Source organism: Gopherus evgoodei, chromosome 5 (assembly GCF_007399415.2).
Source record: "Gopherus evgoodei ecotype Sinaloan lineage chromosome 5, rGopEvg1_v1.p, whole genome shotgun sequence".
NCBI lineage: Eukaryota > Metazoa > Chordata > Testudines > Testudinidae > Gopherus > Gopherus evgoodei.
In genome coordinates, this window is record NC_044326.1 from 46,523,209 (window position 1) to 46,535,258 (window position 12,050).

The 12,050-nt window shown below is 39.6% G+C and overlaps 1 protein-coding gene across 11 annotated transcripts in view; it reads left to right on the top strand.

Annotated features, from left to right (window-relative positions):
* The window catches only part of LIMCH1 (LIM and calponin homology domains 1), a 305,429-nt gene that overhangs the window by 185,925 nt on the left and 107,454 nt on the right, over nucleotides 1–12,050 (top strand). For all 11 annotated transcript variants that reach the window (XM_030563853.1, XM_030563854.1, XM_030563849.1 and 8 more), the window contains exons 4-6: nucleotides 5,602–5,708; nucleotides 7,995–8,025; nucleotides 10,541–10,651. In XM_030563853.1, coding sequence (XP_030419713.1) covers nucleotides 5,602–5,708; nucleotides 7,995–8,025; nucleotides 10,541–10,651 — 249 coding nt within the window. The remainder of the gene's footprint in view (nucleotides 1–5,601; nucleotides 5,709–7,994; nucleotides 8,026–10,540; nucleotides 10,652–12,050) is intronic.

Consider the following 12,050-nt stretch of genomic DNA (forward strand, 5'->3'; position numbering starts at 1 on the left):
AAAACGAGTGTGAATACTTTTATTTTGCTGTTGTGAAAGATGCAATGAATGGAGATAGTCCAATTCAAGCTGTTTGCCTTTGCATCTGATCAGCAAATAATGGGGGGGGGGGGGGAATTTGCCTGCTGTGAATGTTTGATTCACACTAGTCTCTTATTTTCAGAGTTGGCAGTGCTACTCTATGAATGTACAGTACAGTGATTTTACAGCGTGGCTATTCTAAGCAAACATCAATTTCCATTTTCTGTGGGAATAAGGATTTTGTGATTTATGCCAGTCACACTGTGTGTGGGAAATGTTATCAGAATCCTAAGTACACAAGTAACTAAGATCTTGTGTTATTCCTTAAATTTGAAAAGTTGTCTCTTTTGAATTTCAGCTGTGAAAGCCTGTAGTGTTTCATACACACTATAATCTTTCCAGCCTGAAGTTGTCAGTTTTAGCACAGGATTTAGATCAGTGACTTTTGAATTTGTAATCATTGTGAGCAAGATAGGTTTGCTTGTATGTGAATGCTAATCGCAAGCCTAATGAGTTCTCTCAGACAAGTGTCAGACTGTTAAATGCTTAAAATCATTGTATGTTTGTATCCTGTATTTGTCATGGTGTTGACATATTTCTTTGGTTTGTGGCCAGTTGTAACTTGTCAAGTTGAACCAGTATTAGACCTCTTCCAAGTTTAACATCCAGCATGATAGTAAAAGAAGATGAAGAGCTTAACCCCTAAAGTCATTTTTTCCTCTACATTACAGGTTACAAGTACAGAGGAAGATGTCTTATTGATTGAAATGATTCTCTGTGTATGTTTGCTATAAACAAAGAAATAAAAGTAACAATCTTTAGACACCATTCCTTTTCTTAAAGGAGCACAGGAAGTGATGTGTCTTATCAGATGACTGTTTCTCCATGCAGTATAATATCCTGCTTGCCTCCATGAGCAAGATCGTTTATAGGAAGGCAATCTCCTGCCCACTTAATAATGCACCACACTAATTATGCATTGCTGCATATGCAGGAGCTGAAAGGAATTATTTTCTGAACCTCATATATAAATTCGCAACTTTTTGCTGAATGTTTTTAAATATTAAGATACTTGGTTGAGCTTCAAGAAAAGAAAATGCGTCGTCTTTCCACTTAGTATCCATCTACATGAAATCCTTCATATAGTTATGCATCTAAAAATATTTGGATCACCTTCTATCAGCTGATTTCAAAGCAGTGAAGATATTGAATTGAGCTTCACAGCACTCCTGATGAGATGGGGGAAGCAAGATCTCCCTTTATTTTAATAGCTGAAGAAAATGGAGCCCAGAAAGTGACTTTGCCAATGAAAGTTGTGACAATCCAGAGAGAGAATCTTGGTCACTTGATTCCCCATCCTGTGCTTTAATAACAAATCTTTCCCCCCTCCCTCTTGTGGTTAAGCAGGATAGTTTACTAGTATGTTAAAAAAACAATAAACACAATTTTAAGTAGTACTGAGACAAACCAAAAAAGCTTCAGTAAAGTAGTACTATTGGAAGCATTCTGGTTTTGGACTGGCAGCCTCTAGGAATGTGAAGCATTTTGCAGGTTTACCCTGTTCATCTGTCACTCTCAAACATCAATTTCGCTTCCTTAAATAAATGTTGCTATGTTTCTAGGGCTACCAGGGGCTGAAAACCATAAAATTGTCAATATAAAAAAAAAATCCAACCTCAGTGATAAAAGAACATGCCTTATAGTGGTCACCATTTTTAAAAAATCCACTGTTATCTTCTCTTTATCACAGTGTTTCACTGTACTTAAAATAGGGAATAACTATAAAGCAGGAAATAACTCATGATACTGTGTTGTTGTGACTGTTTTCAAATGGTGACTTAATTGTCACAATCACTACAACTACATATGCAAAAACTGCTTTAGCGTTGTGAGAGTGGATTTTTTATATGAACACTTGGCTGTTAAGTGAACTGGGACCTTACTTCATGAAGGCCACCGAACAGCCGTTGTGTAGTTACCAATTTTGATCACTCTTGACATAGGTTGGATTGGAATTTCGGACCTAAAGGGAGAAGGCACTGTTAAAAATCCCTTGAGCCATCCTATCTTTTGATCATTTCCCAAGTCTATTAGGTCTGTTTGTCTTGGATATTTTGTAACAAAAATTACTTTTTTAAAAATGCTTCACACTTAGGTAACCAAACTTTTATTAGAGTTGAACCCTGCTCCACCCACCATTTGGAAACAAACCAGATTGTGCTCTTTCAAAGGCAAAACACAGTATTGTTCATGTTTCAGTTGGAATTAGTGTGGAAAAATTATAATGCAAATAGCAAAACAGATGGGAATTTTACAAGAGTCTTTTGATGTCACAAATGAGATTTCCTCTCATGGTTGCCGGCTCTCTGTTCTCCTAGCTGATGCTGCTTCTTCCCTGGCTTCCCTCCATAGCTATTACATTTTAGCTAGGGGTTGGAGGAAGATTTGTAGCACTCTAAATTTTTTGAGCCCAGATTTTGCAATGTAGCTGCTGATAGCAAGCTTCTTTTGCACTGATGTTGGTATGCTGAATGCCAGAGCGATTAGTGTGCTGATCACTGCACACCGAAAAAATAAACAGTGACGTTCTTGCAGATTTGTGGAAGTGCAACATAAACAAAGACATGGGAACAAATGTAATGATGGTGAGAGTTCTGTTCTGTAACTGTTTCCCTTCAAATAGGGATAGATGAGAAGGGGTTCAGGGAGGGGTGAAAAACTTCAAATGTTTGCTTATCCTCCGACTGAAATTATTTTTGAAGTTCAGAAAAAAAGAACCCAAAACTGCTCCAGCACACTTTATGGCACTACTATGCCATACCAACTGGTGGCAGGTCATCTTCAGAGGGGGGAAGAGAGGAGGGGTAGAAGGGAGCATGGGTGAAGAAATTTTTGCAGTCTGCTACTTCCTGCCCAACTTAACTGGCTATTCCTAGTGCTCTGGCAGATCCTCGGAAGCTCGTAGACCCTGATTGTCACTTGTTCCCTGTGACCTCAAGACTTGTCTTCAGGAGAAAGTTATACTGGGTCTACAAAAGGTGTCCATTCTTAATATAGTTAAATTGGTGCAAATTATATGTTGGTGAAGTGTCCCCGGTGATTCATCAATGCTTGCATAACTACAGAAAAGTAGCTCTTTCTATTGATGTACTCTATGGCAAGGTGCCAAAATAAGGTATGAGTGCCATTTATCGCCCCACTGCAGTCCAGGAATCCTGTTGCTGCAAATCCATCTGCTATGTCTTGCATGTTATTGAGAGTGACAGTCCTGTGTAACAGAAGACTATTAATGGCCTTAAGCATTTGCATGACAACGGCCCTCACTATGGATTTTCTAACTCCAAATGACTTCCCACTGACAAATAGCAATCTAGCGTTGCAACCTACCCTAGAGTGATCGCCATTCATTTCGCCTCTGTCAGTGCAGCTCTTGTTCTGGTGTCCCTGCACTGGAGCCAGGGCTGACAGATGTAAGCAGCTTGGGGAGGTTAAGCCTCCACAAACGGGGAAAGAGATGCTGGATGTGGTGTGCTTCCGTTCCCACCCCCGCTCCACCTCTTCTCACCTGCCACTCGCTCCTCTCCACCCTGTTACTCACTCTTAAGGCAGGAGGGGACAGAAAGGAGTGAGGGCCAGGAAGGCTTGGGGGAGGGGGTGGAGAGGAGTGAGCAGTGGGTGGAGGGTTCTTGGGGGAGAAGACGGAATGGGGCAAGTGGCAGGCGGGGGTGGCCTCGGGGGAAGTGTTGGGGTGGGAAGAGGTGGAGTGGGGGTGAACCCTCGAGGGAAGAGGCTGAGCAGAAGCAAGGCATTGGGGTGGAGCGGGGATGGACTGCGGACAGAGCCTCGGGCAGAGGTAACCGAGTGTGGGGGGGGATGGGGCTCTGGTCCAGGTGCCGGAGGCCTGTCCCACTTCTAGGGAGCTTCCGGCGCTCATGCCCAGCCTTCCCAAATGCAAGAGTCACCACCCCACGTCTGGTTGGAGGTCTGGGGCACGGGCACACTCAGCACACAGGAATGTGGCCTTGTGCATCCGAAAGTTCAGCAGTTACTTCCTGTCATACCAAACCCACATTATGATGTGATCCCACCAGTCAGCACTTGTTTCTCAGGCCTAGAAGCAGCACTCCTCTGTTTGCAGCTCCTTCATGAGTGCCAATAACAACCCTGAATTAATTTTTGCTATGTCTATCAGCAGCCTGTCCTCCACGCCATCATCATGTGTCCTGCTGCTACGGTTTTGTCCTGCGACTCTGCAGATACCAGAGGATCGTTCACCCTGTGCTTGCAACACTCATAACAATAGTGCAGAGCTGTGCAGGCTCCACACTTCTGTCAGAGATGGTGGACAGTGTGAAGTGCTACATGGGTTTGTGGGATTTTTAAGATAAGGCATGAAAATGGGTATGGATGGTATTATGGGATGGCAAAAGTGCATGATAGGAACTTGACCTCTTGCTCCCAGTCACCCTTGTGTGACTTGTTTCTAGCCCATCATGGATTTCCAAAATTTTCCAAAAGATAATGTGCCAGATAACGGCAAATTGCACACTGGGATACATACTCATGGTTTAACCACACTGTGCGTTGATAAAAGCCCTCCTGATGCCTACACGCAGTGCTGGTGCAAGGAGCCAAGTCTACACAAGTGATACACTACCTGTGACAGCTTTATGCTGATGTAATTTATGTCTGCTAAATTCAGTTGACTCTGTCTTAGGTTGATGACAGAAAGGGTTTTGCCATCACTGTAGAAAATCCACCCCCTTGAGAGGTGATAACTAGGTTGATGGAAGAATTCTAGCAGTGGATACACGGGGGCTTAGCTCGTCTTAGCTAGATCCCTGAGGGGATGTGACATTTTCACACCCCTAAGCAACATAGCTAGATATGTTTTAGATGTAGACCAGGCCTAAGCATGCATATATTCCTGTGTGGATACTGATTTAACTAAATTAGTGCATCTTTCTTTTGTAGAAAAGGTCTCCGTTGTTTGAAAAATGTGGTTTCACATTTCCAGCTTGAGGAAAAGAAGAGAATGACTGTCTTTCTCTCCTTCCTACCCTCCACTTTTGGCTGGCTAAGGAGGGAGGACAGCGGAGTAATTAAGTACACTAGTTAGAAGTAATTGGCCAGTTAATGTAAGCCTAACATTTTCATAGCATACTTAGAGTGGTGAATTAATATATTATATACCTGTGCTTTTTGACTGATTGTGAAATATGGCCATTGGCCTCAGGACTTGCAGTGGATCAGAGTTGTGCAGATAGCTGGCATAACTTCAGATGGCATGTCAACCATTTTTATATATTAAAAAAAATCTTGCCATGTGACTTCTGACAAGGAGAACTGAATGAACGTGGTGCAGTTATGAATTTCAAAGATAAAATATCTCTCTTTCCACCTCCTCTGGTATCTTCAAAGTGAAATTTTATTATATAATTGGCAATGTGTTAGTCCTAGATTTAGTGAATTAAGTAATTGGAAATGATCCAGTAATTTAGGTAAGGAAGAGGAGGGGTTGATTCATTTTGCTAATCTTCTGTAATAAAGAGGAGTTAAATTTTGTTTGCCTCATTTCAGGACAACACCATCTTATTCTTAAGAGGCTGCAAAGAGCTGGGGCTTAAAGAATCTCAACTTTTTGACCCGGGTGACCTTCAGGACACATCAAACAGAATAACAGTCAAGTAAGTACAATACCAGTTTATAGTTAGGTCCTTAACACTCTGGATATGTGTGGTTTAACTGTAAATGTTTAAGGATGAACAACAATGACATTCATGTAAAATAGAGAGACAAGCTAAGCTTTCAGAATCCACATTGCTGCCTAGACTAGATGTTCTGTTCAGAAATTCCCCCTCAGAGGAAGAAGCTGGTTTTCTTTATTTTCAGTTATAGCAAGCCCAAAAGCTTTCAAATGCTGGAGCAATGCTAATAAAAGCATTGTTCAAAAAGCATCCTAGATTGATAACATTCTCTTCTATCTAGTTTGTTAGAGCACTATGTGAATTTAAAAAATCCCAAGCCTTGTTGTTGCAGATTAAACTGTTTTCAAGATGCTTTATAGGACTCCAATCAGTAATTTTGATCTACTTATTGAAGGCTCTTGCGAAACTAAGACCTTTCAGGATAGAGAAAGCTGCAGTCTGTTTATTCTTCAGAATGACCAATGGATTGTAGAGCAATCTTGCAAAATATTTCATTTGACCCTGGAACTTCTGTGTAAACTGTGAGGATGAGGTATCAAGTTTACTGCATGCAAAAGCTTCCTGCAGCAAAGTGCATAGATTGTTGCTGATTATATTATCAATCTATATGGCCTCCATTAAAGTTCTGAGGTGATCAGACACTAATTTTATGATCCTCAATACCTTTGTGAAGCAGGGACGTATTATTCCCATTTCACAGTTGGGGGCTGAGGCAGTGAGAGAGTAAGTGACTTGCCCAAGGTTACACGGGAAGACTGTGGGAGAGTGACTTGAACCTAGGTCTCCCAATTCCCAGGCTAGCACCTTAGCAACTGGGCCATTGTGTCTTTCAAGGATGGTCCTATCAAGAGAAATTAGGGGAATGAGAGGTGTAAAAGCAAATCATCTTGTCATAAATTTGACTGAGGGCTTGTCTACACTTAAAATGCTACAGCAGGCCAGCTGCAAAGCTGCAGTGTAGATGCTACACGTGCCAACAGGAGGGGTTCTCCTGTTGGCATAGGTAATCCGCCTTCTTGAGAGTTGATTTATTTTTGTGCATTTTAAATGGAATGTGTTTTAAACATATGGTATTTTTGATCATTCAGCTATAAAAGTTATGATCTAATGCTTTAAAGAAATAGGCTGACTGTAATCAGGTTACATACATTTTTTCATACTAAAATTGCAGTGGAAAAGAAAATATGAACAATATTTTTTTAGGGTGCAGGTACTGGAAGAAGAATGTTTTGAAAAAGTGGCAAATTATTTGAAGTTCCTTTATTTTTCAAGCTTTCAATATTTTCATAAATGTAAACAAACATTCTGGTTTCTGGCAGTCTGATAAATTTATCACCAGAGTGCACTTGGGTAGTTTGAAGTGAATTGGCTTTTAATTTTATTCTGGGGACAATCTCAGCTAAACATTTGCAGTACGTTTGTTTTGTTTGTCTAATACCCAGAAGTGTTAAACACATTCCTTTTATCCTCAGTTCTCCAAGAAGTTTCTTGGCTAAAAATAAGTTGAATTTGAAGCGCAGTCATATAATTTCCCCGTTGTTTGTGTTTTCACAACCTTAAACTTCATGTAGGTTCCTAACTTATGACTTCCAGCCATATTGAAGTAATGTTGGCCAAGAAATAGATTGACTTTGCCCGAAAAGGGTGTTCGTCTTCGATGGGAGTGCTAAATATACATTCACAAAGCAGACTATAAATCTACTACTAGTGCACTAGAGGAGACTGTAGTTCACAATATCATCTATATTATTGTTTCATCTCCCTTCTGGTCTCTGCATGATGTTTATTTTCTTTGTGAGACTTGCTGTGGGGCAAACCATGTTTGTTTAAACATTTAGTGCTAAATTCTTCCTTGGTGTATGCATGTTCAACTCCTATTAAATCTGTTGGGTATTCGTGACATATTGGAGAGCAAAATTTGACCCTTGGACTACAATAGAGTAGATTTTAGGGTTTAGGACTTTAATCTTCCTTGTATACAAATCAGCAGCTCTATATTTCATTCTTGGCAGTGGGACTTCTACAACATATTTTCTCTTTGCTGTTAAAGCATTGTAATTTAATGATTGCAGTAATGATTGCAAAATACTCCCACATTATGAATGAATGCACTACATCTTCCTAGCTTTCTTGTGTTTCCAACCAGCAGAAGCATCCTGCAGGCTTTTGTTAGGGGAACCACGTGACCTCCTGCATATACGCTCTTGGAAACAGTGTCTACTTTCTGATTTTTCTTTTCTCTCTCTTTTTTGTGGGTGCATCCAGGAACATTGAAAACAGTAGGAAGCTGAAAAATGTAAGTATTTAATCTGCAGTACTTTCTTCTCTGGATAATCCTTTGGACTGAGTTAGAATTTAGATTGTAAAAGCTAGTACTGTGATGCAAATCTGGAAAGTTCTTTTGTACATTGACCATGCATAGTTCATTGGAAACTAACTATAGTGCTACAAAGGCAGACCATCTCTGCAAACGAAATAGAACTGTGCTAGTGTTGTTGTCTCTGACTAAATAAAGAAGTAAACAATTTAATCTCTTGACTACCAGTCTAATTTTGATTAACACCACTTAACACATAAAAAGCTAGACTTTTTTTGCCCTTTCTGAATGTACTAGGCATACAGTGATTATAATTTGGTTATACATTTGTGCAGAGCATCTCAAGAAGATAATACGATCAAAACTGCGTTCACATTATGTGGATCTAAACTGTTCAATTGTCATTTCTCGTTTGACTTGCTAGCTGACTCTTTGAGTTTCCAGAGTGCTGTGTATGTTTTCCAAGAAGGATGCGTTTTCAAAAGCAGAGTAGGCTTAATACTATTAAGTTTAACTTTTTGTTGATTTCAGCCAGTGGCAGTAGTAATGATTTTGTAATGGTAAAGTGAAGGGGGGGAAAAGTCTGAACTTAGCTAGTCCCAGAGTTAGTTACTCTATTAAAGGCCAGGCAAACCTGGCTTTACTGTCAACTACTGTAAATTCAATTTGTATTTGGCTGACATCCCCCTACAGTGGGGGAATAGCATTGGCCTGCTAAACCCAGGGTTGTGAGTTGAATCCTTGAGCGGCCCATTTAGGGAACTGGGGTGAAAAACTGACTGGGGATTGCTTTGAGAAGGGGGTTGGACTAGATGACCTCCTGAGGTCCTTTCCAACCCTGATGTAATGATTTTATGAAATGCCAAGACCTTTCCTTTATAAATTTTCAAGCTGCAATTATGATTACAGGTAAAAAAGACAGAATTATTTCATCCTGTCTTTTTCCTGTCATCACTAGAGTAATATCTTTTATTTTCCAGGACACAAAGATACATGGGAATGTTTTTTTTCAATGGCATTTGGGGTGTCTGTCTCACTTGAAATTGGCTAAAAGGTTTCATGTGGATGTGATGTTCTTAAAATTAACATTAAGAAGGATTCATAAGTGTCTTTCTATGTAATGTAGACATTTCTTATGCATTATTCTGTACTCCAGACTGGCAGCTAGTCAGAATTGCTTGCAAAGGTGATATTTGTCTGGAAGTTTTTTCAACCCTGGATAAGGAGGAGATCAAATGATTGAGTGCTTGCAAAATTAATTGAACCTGGCATAAGCCTCATCTCATCACATAATTGGGTAGGAAAATGCATTAGACAGCTTCTTAGTTCTGAATAGTACTGAATCTGCAAGTATTTTTACTTTACTAGAGAGCATGTGCTGTGAACTGTTTTCACATGAATTTGTTATTCTGTGTTTACTTAAATTTCATTTGCCATCAAATCTGGGGTTATTAATAAAACTGAAACGCTTTCTTTAAAAGGTTTAAATTATAAGACACAAAGGGTCCAGAAAATGACTTTTTGTCTTTCTAAAAAATTGAGAATTTTAGCTTTCATGAAAAGTGTTGGATTTTGATAGCCTTGGGGCAACTGAAATTCTCTATCCCCAGAATAGATACAGTCCTGCCAGTGCCAGAATAAGTTTCTCTTCTTGGCTCCATCACTGTATATATTCTTAACCTGGAGCAACTTCCTCAAGGGATGAGTATGTATATAAAGGTCTATAGACTTAGGCCTTGGCCTTAGTTCTGATGGTGGTTTTTTTTCATTGGGGTAGATGTCCAGTTGAAAGTTAGGTGAAACCATCAACTCATTCTGCCTAAGCTGCAGAAAAACTGCCAGATTGTCCAGGCTTTTATTTTTAGTATTGGTCTGGGTATATCTGGAACCATTAAACTAGAGGTGAAATGCATTGAATCTTATCAGTAATATTGGGGTGGGTAGAAATTGAACTAGCCTTTCTCTTCTTCAAATAGACCCTGGCATATTTGTTACAAACATTTTGTTGTTTATTTCCTTATGTATTTTAATTAAGGAACACCATTATTAGTAAGTCATATTTTCCTGCCACCCTTAACTTTATTTAGAAGCCTTCATTATTGGAAGGTAGTTCTTCTGAGCTCTCTTCACTTTGGGAGTACTTTCGAATATTGTACCTAATTTTTATTCTTGAGGTTTATTTTTGCTGCTTACTTTTCAGCCAGATGTGACACAGCAGTCGGTTATTATTAAAATGTTAGCAAGCTTAGTGTATCTTTTTCATAAGCTGCAAACTCTACAAGATTATTTTACCTTTAATAGATGCTTCATGTGTTTGTTGTTAACCATTTAACCAACATCCCTTCCCACTCCCCAGTGTGGAATACAGATTTAGAACAAATTCTCAAATCCACCAGTGATTCAGAGTTAAAAATAAATGAAGAGGTACTTAGGAAAAGTAAATTTAGCAAAGTAATTGTGTAGATTTTCAATTAATGTTCACTGATTTCTGCAGGTCCTAGTTACCATTTATTGGCTGGGGAAAGCAGCAAACAGATGCACTTCATACAGTGGAGCAACACTGAACCTGAAGGAGTTTGAAGGATTGCTGGCACAGATGAGAAAGGTATCTTTTTTTTGTTAGCGTGTTTGAGGCTTTTAATTGTTGAAGTTTGAAGTCCCATAAAAATTCTTTCTGATGTTTGTTGTAATGAAAGCTAGAGGTGGATGGTGGGCTGAGGAGTTAGCTACATAACTTTTTTGGAAAAGCTCCTGCTGATACTAAACAACTGTAAATACAGGCTTGGCCTTTTTTTCTTTTCTTTTTTTTGCGGGTGGGGAGCCAGTTTTGCAGGTGGCACTAGTGATGCAGAAATTACCAGCAGTAGGACTTCAAAATGGTCATATAGAATTATGGTTAGAGCTGAGTGAATAAGTGATGATTTGATTCAGGGGCCAAACTGAAAAATTTGAGGGTAAAAATTAGGTTCAGTTTAACCTGAAACAAACTTTTTTTGGTTTGTTTTGGGTTGAATGAAACATATCATAAACATATTAGATTGTTTTCAGGTTTTTCACCCTTTTATTTGTTTGGTGTTTTTAATTGGCTACATTTTGAAGTGAAATGCTGTGCCAAAACAAAAGTCTAAACGTTTTGTTGCTAAATCGTTAAAAAGAACCATTTTGACTTTTTTTTTTTTTACCAGAACTATTTAATGAATTTGACCCAAATTTGCAAATACTTTTGGTAGCCTAAAAATTCATATTTTGGGGAATTTACTATTTGCTGAAAATATGTTGCCCAGCTCTTGTTAAAATGGTAACATTGATAATTTGTTTTTTCTGATCTTTGCTTATGGCAAACTGATTGCCTGTTCTCAATAGAGAGACTTGCAGAGTGAGTCAGTGAACCTAGGGAGAATCAGATTAAAGAACATATTTGAACACACAGACCGTGGTGAACAATATTTCCCTCAGCCCTTTTTCAGTTGCACCACAAGTTTCATGTCAAGATATATCGTTTCAACCGGTGTAGAAAGGCAAAGTGAATGGGGGAAGGGATTGTATATGCATGTCACATGTAGCAGAACCTTGATAATCTGTATTTTGTCAAACTCTAAATCTTGGATGAAAATGAATGTCAGAATTTACAGGCCACTATAGAGCAGAGCAGGCCAGACCAGCCAGGTTCTGCTGCTGGGAAGAGGCCAGTGTAGAGGGTAGTAGCACCATTCCCATGGCTCAGTCAGGGCACTTACAGTAGGCTGCAGTGGATGTTGATACTCCTCAACTTGCTGCTCCTGTGGTTCTGCTGGGGTCACCGGGATAGTGAATACGTAGTTAATGGCATATTGGCACCTGGCATTCCAAATCTCTGGATTCTCCTCTTTCCCCTCCCAAGTCTCCCACCACAGAAGTAGATTCTGCCACCCACTGCGTCTCAGAAAGACTGTTGATTTTCCTCGCATATAAAGCAGTCCATCGTACCACGGCTGGCTGGCATAATCAGCTTGCCTCTGCACTGC